Source organism: Helianthus annuus, chromosome 5 (assembly GCF_002127325.2).
Source record: "Helianthus annuus cultivar XRQ/B chromosome 5, HanXRQr2.0-SUNRISE, whole genome shotgun sequence".
In the NCBI taxonomy this organism is placed as follows: domain Eukaryota; kingdom Viridiplantae; phylum Streptophyta; class Magnoliopsida; order Asterales; family Asteraceae; genus Helianthus; species Helianthus annuus.
The window spans coordinates 59,695,543-59,708,738 of NC_035437.2; the positions used below are offsets into that span (position 1 = coordinate 59,695,543).

The 13,196-nt window shown below is 37.4% G+C and overlaps 1 protein-coding gene across 1 annotated transcript; it reads right to left on the minus strand.

Annotated features, from left to right (window-relative positions):
• Positions 1–1,780: 1,780 nt before the first annotated feature.
• LOC118492109 (synaptonemal complex protein 1-like) lies at positions 1,781–5,079 on the minus strand. The gene is made up of 6 exons (XM_035989899.1): positions 4,744–5,079; positions 4,219–4,669; positions 3,758–4,167; positions 3,620–3,709; positions 3,113–3,535; positions 1,781–1,864 (listed from the first exon to the last, which is right to left on the minus strand). Exons 1-6 carry the CDS (start codon positions 5,077–5,079, stop codon positions 1,781–1,783), a joined length of 1,794 nt encoding a protein of 597 aa, XP_035845792.1.
• Positions 5,080–13,196: the final 8,117 nt, after the last annotated feature.

Sequence of the window (13,196 nt, forward strand, 5' to 3'; positions counted from 1 at the left end):
TCTGGAACTTTCATCTGCAAATCTCAAACATTTATAAGTGAAAACGTTTTGAACATCCAGGATTGGAAACCTGGCTCTCTTAGCATAAGCTAAAACATTTCGACAATGAAAGCGAATTTTGGTTGTCCAGGAATGATGTCCTGGCTCTCAAAAACTTTTAATCAAGAACCTGGCTCTAATCACAAGTATAACAATAAGAATATATCCAGGATTACTTGACTTCACTTCCCTTATCAACAATCTTCATATATTTGACGATTTAAGAATCCAAAACCCTCACAGTTAATCATCCAAGTCCAAATTAACGACCTTGGAGATCTTCACAAACTATTTTTAATTTTTGATTTTAAAACTACAAGTTTCAAATTAATGAACTTGTTTATTTTCAGAAACACGATCAGCATACTTAGATTTTGAAACTCAGCTTTTAGACATCGGTTGTCGAAAATAAAGCGGAAATCAAAATCTTTTTGTATTTTTCTGAAACATAAAGAAGTAAAGGAATATCTACAAACATATTTATAGACAATATTTTTGTTTGAGTTCGCGTCAGAGGATCATATCAGATTATGACAAATCACTAGCACCGTTGAGCTTTAAAGACTTTCAGTTTTAAACGATTCACTTAGATTGTCAGTATACTGATCCACTTAAATTTTCACACAAAGTTCAATCGATTCGAGATACGAGATTAGTGTATTAAGACTTAACTTATTCGCGTGTCCCACCTCAGAATACTCTCGTATCAAAATTCCCTAGATTCAGTCTTACAGGTGAGTATACCAATTTGATATCTGTATTCTGGGTTAGTGCGAGACCTTGAGAGCTCAGGTATGAACTTCCGTTTAGTCAAAGAGATGAAGGCTCGACTTTAGGTGTGTTCCCTTTAGAGAATCTTTTCTTCAACTGCAATTGATTCATATCTTTCGATATTTTTCAATTTTTATGCAGGGGGTGAGCTTTAAAAGCGCGTAAAGTATTATACGAGGTCTAGGCCATTGCTTCCGCAATATCAGAAGACCAGGTATAATACCCCAGATATCAAACAGTATAAAAACCTAGTATCTCAGAATCAGGCAATCTCTCAAACCAGATTTCGGGGGGTTACCCATATATCCGAGAGATGTTCCCCACGAGATAAGCAAGTATTGATATTTAGGTTTATATCTCGAATTCAATCTACTAAGCGTGTAAAAACCTACTGGCATATCATCAGTGAGACCGTTTATCACATTTTCTACCTTCAATTTCTTTAGCGTACTGTGATTGTCTACTGATGTACTATCATTTTCTCTTTTTACACAAAACTCATTTTTGAATTTTATTATGTTTTTGGCTTTTTCAAATTTTCAAATGTTTTTGGATTTTCTGACAACGCTCTTACTCCCCCTAAAATTCAAAACATTTAAAGAAAATTTGATAACCGATGTAGATAGCATTTTCTCACCATCCATTTTCTGCTTCTCATGCTCTGTTTTGCAGAAAATATAACGTATAACGTACCCCCATGATTTACAACACATTGATATTTTACAGTTTGAAAACCGTTTTTCAATCTTGTGAAAGTAATCATGTTTGTTCAGCTGTGAGGGTTTCGGCGTATTCAATTAACATATTTTTGTAAATTTTTGAATTTTCGACAAAATTTAAAAACAAACATATTTTTTATTTTTCAATTTTTGACAAAATAAAAACATATTTTTGGTTTTTAAAATTTTCTATTTTTAGGGTTTTTGAAATATGGTTTATTTATGTACAGAAAATTAACAAACTCTCTGTTTTAGTTGCAGGGTTCAGCAGCCTCCTCCTCTCGTGCCAGGCTGCTTCCTTCGTTGATTTGATATTCATCCTCTTTCTGGAGTACCTGCACATTACTCAATTACTTGAACAAGTTAGCCCAGGTCTGTTTGACCTTAGGCATTTCAAAACAATAAACTTCATTCAATCTTGGAAAATTGTCGTCATTTGGTACAAACAACTTTTCATCTTTTATTTCATCCTTTTTGATTGAATATGTTTTCTGTTCAGAAGTAGGTTGTGTCTTAACCACCCAGCTTTGACCTTTTGAAGCACTTCTTTTGTAAAAATGTGAATCATTTTGAGTGTTTTGATTTTCAACAACTTTTGTTTTCCAAAACTGATTTGGTTTTGTTGCATTGACAGTTGTTTTCCTACTTTGTGTTGTTCTAAATATGGGTATGTGAGAATTCCAAGTTTGTCTTGAATCGAACCTATTCGGGTTTGATTTCCAAGTTTGATTCGAAGCAAACTTGTTTGTAGTGTACCTCTAAGTTTGTTTTGAATCAAATCTGGTTGACCTTTGTTTCACATCCTCAGATTTATGTTTTTCAACATCACCAAACTTCTTTTTCGTCTTAACACCAACAGGTTTCAGATTTTGACACTTGCGTGCAAGATGTCCAGTTTCATCACATTTAAAACATGTTCTCTTTGAGACATCTTTGACTTGTTGTTGTTGCTTTTTCTGGGCATAAAACTCTTCATTAGACTGTCGTCTAAATTGGAGTTCTTTCTCTTCCTTAGAACTTGTTCTGTGAACAAAATTCATCTTTTGCTGATAGTTTGGCATTTCAGTTCTTTTCCAATTCTGTTTCCTTTTATAACCCAACCCAGCCTTCGTGTTTTTCCTTTTAAAACCAGGTTTGTTATAAAAAGTTTTGCGACTCTTTCCAGCAAACTTTGGAATCTCAGACTTTTCAATTTCAACTATCTTGAAAACTTTGGCAATCTTTTCTGAAATCACATTCTGAATCGGGACTTCAAGATCTGAGAATAACTTGTCCGATCCAATCATGGTATAAACCAATCCTTTTGAATCATCATTCACATTTTTCTCAGATTTTGAGTTTTTCAGATAACCTTCATGAAAACTGCTTTCATTTTCATCCTGTGATTCAGATTTACCTGTTTCAGCCGACTCTTCTTTTAAAACACTTTCAGCGACCTTACCTACCACATCTAAATCACTAGAATCATCAGATTTGGAATAGGTTATGTTAATATTATCTGGAAATTGATCAACCATGTTGAAAGCTTTTTCCACCTTTTCGTCATCATAGAATGTGAATTTTTCCTCAAACGGTGGTGGAACCTGATGATATTCCGAGCCAATTCCTTTCTTGTTTTGCTCAAAATCTTTACCATCCGGGTTTAGATTGAAAATGCGTTCAAGAACATATGATGAAGCGTGATAATTGTTTAACTTGTTATCTTGTTCTAAATCAGCTATTTTACGCTTTAGCTTAGCAACATCTTCAATGTAAGAATTAACAACTTGTTGTTTTATTTCATACTGTCGCTTAAGCGTATCAGATGTTTCAGAACAATGTTTCAATCTTGATTGAACAAGTTTCATTTGGCTCTTCACGTCTTCATATGATTCTTTAGTGATATGGTATGCAAGTTTTATTGAATCGTACTCCTTTTTCATTTCTTGGAAAGCATTTTCCTTTTGTACACATTGTTCAGTCATTTTTGAAACCTTTTCTTTCAAAATCTCATTTTTTTCTAAACTCTTGCATTTTTGTGTTATCTTTTCGTCATTATCTTTCAAAACTTTTTCGTTTTCTAACATTTCTTTACATTTTTCTTTGAAAACTTTTTCGATTTTAGTGAATTCTAAATCTCTTGTTCTGAATTTTTCATCTTTTACAGTACAAGCACTGCATGTTTCCATGAATTTCTTGCACTGTTTAAGAGTTTTATTGAAAATTTCAGAATTAGTTGAAGTATTTACCTCAGTGATTGGCTCCTTGACTATCTCTGTCGTCTGTGTCTGAGCAACTTCTTTCTCTTGATGTTTCTCACCAGCACCATCAGCATCGATCTCTTCAACTGAACTTTCCAACTTCACATCATCTTCTTCTTTGTTCTTCAGATCCTCTTCATTCTGCTGTTCTTCAGTAACAGCTTCTTTTTCTTGTTTCTGTTCTTCTTTTTCACCTTCTTCTTTGACATCTTCCACTTTCTTTTCTTCAGCAACCTTCTTTAGTTCATCCACCAGATTTTCAACATTCTTCTTCATCCTCTCTTCATCTCTATGTCTTAGATTCGCTGTCATGACATCTCTGATGATTTTATCCAGATTTTTCTCATAATGTTTATCTTTCGCAACATTTGAATAGTACTCGCCAGATAGAGGGATTACTGCAAGAACGTCGTCAAACACCACTTCCTTTCAATGGACAACTGGTTCACCTTTGCTGTTGACATAACATTCTCGTTTCTTGTCGTATCTTCCATAATTCTTCGCTTCTTCATATTCTTTCTCCATCTCTTCAATTCGATACCCAACAATACATCTTTCTCTGTATGTCTTCTCTTTCAGAATCTCTTCTTTTGTTTTCTCTTTCACAACAGCAACAAACGCACTATGTTTATTCGTTGATATAGTTTTGCCATGTGCTGTGAACGTGTAACCGACAGCATCTTCTTCTGGAAGTACTTTACTCCAGTCATACCCTTCATCATCTTGGATCACAACACATGCTCTTGACTTCTCTTTCTCAGAATTATCTTCAATTTGTTTCAACCTTGGTGATTCCTCTCTGCTCTGATAGATCGCTTTTTGATAGTAATCGCCTTTAAACGGATTAGCAGTTTCTTTAACAACAGAGTTTCTGCATTCTCTTTTAAAATGACCCTTTTGCTTGCATTTGAAGCAGATCACTTTTGATTTGTCGAAGCCCAGTTTTGTTGATGGTCCACAGATTGATTGTCTACCAGTAATATCCATGAACCGCTGAGCTCTTCAAATGCAGCTTGCCAAACACCATTTAGATCAATGAGTTCCATCACCTCTGGATCTATCTGGTCGTAATCTTCCTTTGTCAGTTCAGAATTTCCAATTTTCCCAGCTACCAGATCTTCGTATGATTCTAGAACCGATCCTTGAAAACTCATTTGCTGTTTAGCAGCGTTGATGCTCATTGTTGGAGAATTCTTTAGCTTTAAAGCGATGTTGCAGAGAATCTCATCAGGTTCTTCAGAGTTTGATGTTGTTGACGATGAATAATATCCTGGATTGTAGCTTGATGAGCTTTTCTGTGAGTCTTTCATCTTTTCAACACTGTATGCAGTCTTCGGCGATTCACTAACTGTCACCGAAGGTACACTGCCCTTGTAGTAAAGACCGACATTCTATTGATGCGAAGAACTACTCATCTTGCTTTGCTTTTGCAGCTCAAGCTCATGACTTTCTATCTTTTCTATCAAAATATCAAGAGTAATTGTATTAAACAACACATCGTTTTTCAAAATAAACACGAATGTTTGCCACTGATCAGCTCGTGGTAATGCTTCAATGATTTTATCAATAATCTCTTCACGGGTTTTTGTTATTTCAAACCTATCGAGTTCAATTTTTAGGTGACAAAATCTTTCAATCATTTGTCGTACAGCTTCACCTTTGAGACCATCAAACAAATCAAATTCTTTTTTAAGTAAAGCTATTTTGTTCTTTTTGATTTGTTTACCCCCCCCCCCCTCAGCTTTAACCCGTAATGCTTCCCATACTGATTTAGATAAACTGTCGTGATTAAGCAATGCGAAAATGCCATCTCTAATCGACTGTTAGATTAGAGCAATCATTCTTTGTTCATATGAGAAGTTCTTTTTGTCATCAATGGATAAGCTTTTGAGTGGAATTTCTTCGTTTTTATCATTGACTGGTCTACTGTATCCGAATTCCATGCAAAACCAGCTTTCGTGCGCATAAGCTTTGGCCCAGTTGATAAATCGTTCTTTCCACCATGTATAATTTTCAATACTGTCGAGCTTTGGTGGTTTCGAATGGGTTCCGTAAAAGTTACCATGGTTAATATTTTCAATCATTGCTTTCGATAAGCTTTTCGGTGTGACAATCGATGTTTCGGAAGACTCTGACGTGAACGCCTTGTAAAACGTGTTGTAGAATTCTTCAGCCATGACGGTTGATACTTTGCTTTTCTTTTTCACGTATCGCACTTTGAATTTACTCCTCGTTTATCACCTGCAAGTACACAAACAAACGATCAGTTTAAAACAAACAGACACTCGGATCGGATGTATATCTGGTCGAACGGGGTCAACGAAAAGTCAATAGGATGACACTGATCGGATGAGTTGGATTGAATGGCAATGGATCGGATCACTTGGATCGGATGAGTATTTAGATCGGATGAATCCTTGGATCGGATGAGTATTTGGATCGGATGAGTCCTTGGATCAGATGAGTATTCGGATCGGATGAGTCCTTGGATCGGATGAGTATTCGGATCGGATGAGTATTTGGATCAGATGAGTCCTTGGATCGGATCACCCTTCGATCGGATCGCCCTTCCAACAATGAATCAAACAATCAAATGTGCTAAGGCTCGGATGGCCATCCGAGTGGTGAACCAAATCAAGAACAATGACGAACAACATATTTTTTTGAACAGAAAATCCTTGATTTCTCTCAAACCACTTGGAGTTTTGATCTGAAAATTGGTAGGTTTATAAAACAATGATTTTCGCACACAATATTCAAAAATCAGCCAATTTTATCCATAAAAACCATGTTAATTTTGCGTTTTTCTGTCAAAAACTTGAAGAAGATAAAAAGATGAAGAAATTGACAAATCTGATGTGATTTTTTATCTGAATCTGTTAATTTCTTGTGCGAGTGATCCGTTCAATCGAGCTCCTACTCTGATACCACTTGTAGGATCAGTTTTGACTCCCGAATGATTGCGAACCGATACGTGTGACGTGCGGAATCCGTACACGTATGTGGACCGAACACAAGAACGTACTATAATCTGTGATTCGATTAGAAGATATGAAAAGTTACAATGAACCGTGAATCGCCTTTTGCCTTTCTCTCTCTACTTTCTCTCTCTAGCTCCAAAGCTCCAAATGTGCAAAATGGCAAAAGTTCTAAACTAAAGCCCTAAGAGTTCTATTTATAGACAAAGGCTTTTAATGAGAGTTCTCATTAATTACATAATTGCCACCTTGCCTTTTCCCTACTTATTACAATATAAACTCTAGTTTTCTTCAGTTTCTTGCTTTGGTTTAAATTGACGGAGGCGATAGACATAAATGCACTCACATATTCCAAAAATAGTCATACAGATTTCAAGTCTCTCAAACATAATCCAATCCGACAACCTAGATTTTTATGGTGGGTTTCTAGACTTCCTATCCATTTGCAGCAAACAAACCATCAACTTATCACATACGTTAAAATAAAGTCAATACAATAATGTAAAGGTGAGTACACAAGTTTAGCATAAGTATAGTATAAAAGCGTTTAAGCATAACCAGCATGTAACACGTAAAGGTGAATCAAGTAACTATCAATAATGATACAAGCTAACCACATGACTGCGAGTAGAGTATGCGCGACACGTGTTCACCGAAGCGAACATGTGAAGTAAAGTATGTGATCCTTAACAACCCCTGACTAAACAAGTGCTGAGTCCAAACTATAGTACTATCGTTGCTAAGGGCGGTAGGGCAAGTCATCACTTGTGTAACATAGCAACAAGTATTCAACTAATCACTTATATCATGCGAGTGCGGATAGCGTTTGTAAAGCATTTAAGTGTTGTGTTTTTGATAGAGAACGTATGTAACACCCAAAAGTGCGTTAAGCGAAAAGGGTTCGAGTATACTCACAGTGTGTGCGTATCAAGTAAACACGGTCTGAATGGATTGAAGGGAGCGCCGAATCAGCCTGCGTATGGGAACAGAAGCGTAAGTCCTCCAAAGTGCTGAAATGGTCAAAATCGGAGTGTCGAGTGGGAAACAGAGGCTTCGAACGAAGCCAGTGCCTTCGTACGAAGGCGTGCCTTCGTGTGAAGGTGGGGTCTTCGTACATATGTGGCTTCCGTTGCCCAAAATCGAGTGTGCTTCGCGTCTGTCTTTGAGAAAATCGAGTGTTCGTCCCTCCAACCTTAAGCTACTGATTAAACTCAGAGCCGGAAAGGTCTTTGTCTGAGTCACGGGTGAGAATTGGGCTGTGTTGTGCGAAGTCAGTGCCTTCGTACGAAGCCGGGCTTCGCACAGAACAATCCAGCTCGCATTCTTGGCTGTTCTTGGCGTTCAGAGCTGAGTTTTCGTCTGAATCGGATGTGTTTTCGAGTCCTATTCATGACGGTTTCGACACCACTTCGTCCCACTATCCAGTGAACGAAATATGTGTCGGTTTGGTCCGTTTTTGTGTAAAAATCAAGTTTAAAAGTGGTTTTAAAGGGTTTTTACCTAGATCTAACACTTGGTGAGTGTGAAATCTGCAAATTTCTAACTCGGGAAGCTGAAGCTAGGCCCAATACACTCAGTTAAGTGTAGATCCGTTGTAAAAACAAGATGATTTGATGAAAAAGATGAAGGTTTTCATGAAAAAGATGATGTTTAGATGAAAAAGATGAAGATCTACATAAAAGATGAAAGTTTTTGTAAAAAGAAAGAAGTTTGGATGAGAACGGAATGAATCTTCTGGAAAATCGTAGTGGAAAATCGTTGTGAAGCATGTAAAAATGGTAAATCTTACTTGAAAACAGTTGGACAACAATTCGGCGGCGTTTTAGAAGAAATGGCAGCAATGAATGAAATGGAGAAGTGAGCTTGCTATTTATAGAGGAGGTGGGATCGCACAGGTGGCTTCGTTCGAAGCTGGCTGCCTTCGTACGAAGGCTAGGGCTGGTAATTTTACACGAATACATGAATACATGACACGAACCTACACGAAGTTAACAGGTATCGTGTATGGCCTTAACAGGTATCGTGTACCAAACAGGTAGACATGAGATTACCTGTTAATTTTCGTGTATAAACAAGTTAAATACTTGTTTACCTGTTAATACCCGTTAGTACACGATAAATAATTAAATTAAATAAAAATCATCAGCCATGTGCGTGTGGGTTCCTTAATTCCTTTCTATTTTCATTCCTCATTCAATTAAAAAAAATAAAACCCTAAACTCCCTCTGTAACTCTCAGATAGCATGTCGTGTTCGTGTTTTTGTTCGTATTAACAGGTATAATAGGTAATTTTCGTGTATAACAGTCGAACAGTCGTGTTAACAGGTATTAACAGGTAATTTTCGTGTATATCGTGTCATGTTCGTGTTTGAAAAAAAAGGACACGATAAGTTATCGTGTCGTGTTCGTGTATGGTATTTCGTGTATCGTGTCTTATCGTGTCGTGTCATGTCTTATCATGTACGGGTATACACGATATGCCAGCCCTAACGAAGGCAGTGCCTTCGTACGAGGCTGCTGGCTTCGTTCGAAGGGCCTGTTTCGTGCAATTAGTTTCTCGTTTCGCGTGAAGGATGCTCGTTAGGTGCGTTTTGTTGCGTTAGTTTGTGCGAGTATGTTAAGTATTTTAGCGAGATATTAAGTATTGCGTTGCGTTTCGGTGCGATAAATCGAGTTGTGCGAGTAGCATTTGAGCGTTTTGAGCGATGTAATCAACACATATAACATACTAAACAAGTAAACACACAAGTAACACAAATAAAATAAATAAATCTGCGTTTCGAGTTTGCGTTGAGTTTGCGTTGCGATAAGCTTTAAGTAAATAGCGTTTAACTATGATAAATAAGCGATGCAAAATGCGTTTAAAAAATAGTCTAACCCATAAGAATAATCAAATCTCGGAGTACAAGCGTTTACGATTGAAATAATGGTAAAAAGGGAACAACCAAAATACGGGTTGTTACAGCAGGAGTCTTGGTAAAAATTTTAACAACGCGAATTTAATTTATATTGTTTATATAAATATTATTTTAACACGAAACCGAGCTCTAAATCAACTCGACTAGTGAAAATGTAGGTCCCTCGCGGAGGATGAGGTTAAACCTTAACCTTGTTATATTAAGACACTAGTAAGTGCGGAATCCAAGCTAGAGTGCAACCGAGTTGAGACAAGCACAAACACAAAACACACAAGATTCACCGATTAACACCACTGTATTAATACGTATGAAAGGTTCCGGTTACAAGCACAAGGTTTACAAATCAGTTTTGTAAACTCTCTAACAATGTGTGTGTGTTCTTGACAGAATGCTCTCACTATCTCTCGAGTGTATCTTTCTGTCTCTCGTGTCTACTAACTGTCTCGAACACACTGCATGGGTATATATACCCAACACAGATTGCATGCTTCGAAGGATAAGATAGTCAGGTCGAAGGATCATCTATCGACCAGAATCATACCGAAGGATCCATACATACCTCGAAGGATGATGTATCCTTCGAGGTCCATCTGTATCCATCGAAGGTTGTCTTTCGAGGTGATCGAAGGATATAAACCATCCTTCGATCACATCATTCGAAGCAAACAAACTTACATACTTATTGTTGACTGTTTGGCCAAGTCAAACCAGGAGGATGGTTGACTTGGTCAAACTTACAAGTTTAACAACTGACATCGTTTAATATCGACACGATACAGAATACAGACAAAGTACAGACACAAGTGCACCAACAAACTCCCCCTTGGCTGTAGCTTTGTCTCGATCTTGATCATCTTTGATCTTCGTGTCTTCAGGACTCTGATGTCCTTTCAAGTCTTCAATGTCGGAGGATCTTCAAAGTCTTCACGTCTTGAAAGCAAAGAGTGTATCAACAAACTCCCCGTATCATGTAGGAAGTGTGTTGACAAACTCCCCCTTAACATAAGCCCCCCCTTGAGTTATGCTCGTGAATGACTTGATCTTCAAAGCTTAAGATCCTTGTGGTGTTGATGATGGTCAGCGGCAGCTCGATCATCTTCATCATTTGAGTGCCTTCACGTCGTGTCTTCATTCCAAAGCTTGTCATCGACCATGTTCTCCTAGCCTTTAGAATCTGCACATGCAAGAAATCTAAACGCGTAATGAGAACAACTGCTTGGAATAGTTAGTATAAACAAATGACACACGTATGACCATGTTTCAATCAAACACCGTCCGACAGTTTGAAAGTTTAATAAATTTGTCAATTTTAGTCTTTAACTTTCAAAACATGCAAATTTCGACCGTTTATGAAGATTTAGTCCATTCGGTTTTCGTTCAGGTTTCAGGTAACGAAGACTCGAGCTCCAACATCGTACGATCGAAAATAAAGTAGAAATAAAATCTTTTTGGCTTTTATAAAGTTTATATTAAAACACACCTAAAATCTTTTTGGTATTTTTGAATAAATTAAAAACAACAATTTTAATATCCTTTGAGTGTTATCAAACGACATCACCGCTAATGTCGTGCTGATATGCACCAAACGACGAAACTGTTTAAAATAAGACAATAAAAGTTAAGCAGTAAATAAATATATACAGACATTCTTTTTGCGAGTTTCGAGGGTAAGAGAATCATATCAGTGTACGGTCATGCCAAACACTCTTGTTGTTCAGTTAGTTAACATTAAGATAAGCATCCTATAACAATTATCGGTATTGTTATCCACTTAAGCTCAACTTATCAGATGTAATCATGGCGAGGGGATACGTTAAGGTATGATTTATACTTACCGACCGGTGTTCATCCACATCACGACACATTCCCGTATCAAGGTATGCACGAGGGTTCATCTTACCGGTGAGTATACTGATTATCATCTGTTTGACCATACATGATGTGAGATTCTCACTTATTTTGATTGAAAACAAGCCCTATGTGATATAATTACTTATTGATGAGGAACTTGATTTTCATATGCATGAGGGCACAGGAGCAAGTCCGTGAACAGGTCAGTACTTCCGTACAGCAGAGAGACGAACTTGACTCCCGGATAAATGTGATATTTTATCACTTATTTGTTTGGACATGTGATTGTTTATCACTTATTGAGGTCGAATGCAGTATGTAATATGTACACGTATGTATAGTATCATGGAAGATCTAGACTTGCGTCCCCGTTATTTTTCGGTAAAAGATACAACCATGATACCCAGATGATAAGCAGCATAAAGACCGAATATCTCAGAACCTCGGCAATCTATCAAACGAAATTTCGGTACTAAGACCATATGCCAATGAGTGGTTCCCACCTGGTCTTCAGTCGATTTAAATTTATATCACCCTGCACACTTTAAAATGATTGTGAGCCTACCGAGACATCTTATATAGAGCTGCTTATCGTTTTTCATTTAAGGTTTAAAGAGGTTTGGATAGACCACTGATGTACTATCATTTTCTCTTTTGCTCGCCAGGAAACTCATTTTTGTTTTTCTATTGTTTTTGAGTTTTTGAAATTTTTCGATGTTTTTGGATTTTTCGATTTTTGGATTTACTCCCCCTAAAGTCAATAAACTAAGACAAATTTAAAACACAAAGGTATTTACAAAAATGATTTTCCGATGTTGGTTTACTCTTGCTTGACCTTAATGCCGTTTACCAATAATAAAAAGTCAAATCTTGATTTGTCAAATGCTTTGGTAAAAAGGTCGGCACGTTGGTCATCGGTGTGGACCTTAACAACATCGATTAGCCTTTTCTCAAAGCAATCACGTATGAAGTGATATTTGATTTCGATGTGTTTGGTCTTTGAGTGCTGCACAGGATTTCTAGTGATCTGTAAAGCAGCAGAATTATCAACGTAAATAGGAGTAGTTAGAAATTCAAAACCGTAGTCCCGCAATTGTTGTTGGATCCAAAGAACTTGGGAGCAACAACTTGAGGCAGCAATGTATTCAGCTTCGCATGTTGATGTAGCGACGCACGTCTGCTTCTTGCACTGCCATGTGACTAGGCGATTTCCTAAAAACTGACATCCAGCCGTTGTGGATTTGCCGTCGATTTTGCATCCGCCATGATCAGAATCACTGAATGCGATCAAGTCAAAGTTATTATCCCTAGGGTACCATAGACCGGTGTTAGGGTAACCCTTCAAATAACGAAAAATCCTTTTTACAGCTGCAAGATGTGAGGCCTTCGGGTTGACTTGATATCTGGCAAGCAGGCACGTTGGGTACATTATGTCTGGCCTTGATGCTGTGAGGTACATAAGAGATCCGATCATTGCGCGGTAGTATGAGGGGCTAACAGCTTCACCCTTCAAGTCTGGAGTAATTCCGTGATTTTGTGGCAGTGGGGTACCAATGGGCGTTGCATCAGACATCTGGAACCGGCTCAAGATGTCACCAACATATTTAGTCTGATGGATGAATATCCCAGACTCAGTTTGTTGCACTTGTAGGCCCAAGAAGAAGGTCATTTCCCCCATAG

Bases quoted from the DNA above. Each gene is read 5' to 3' on its own strand.
- LOC118492109 (XM_035989899.1), bottom strand. From the start codon at position 5,079: ATGAAAGACTCACAGAAAAGCTCATCAAGCTACAATCCAGGATATTAT. The intron at 3,710-3,757 runs GTAAATACTTCA...ACTCTTAAACAG, and splicing joins TCAAGGAGCCAATCACTGAG to TGCAAGAAATTCATGGAAAC. The intron at 3,536-3,619 runs GTTTTCAAAGAA...CAAAAATGCAAG, and splicing joins AATTCACTAAAATCGAAAAA to AGTTTAGAAAAAAATGAGAT.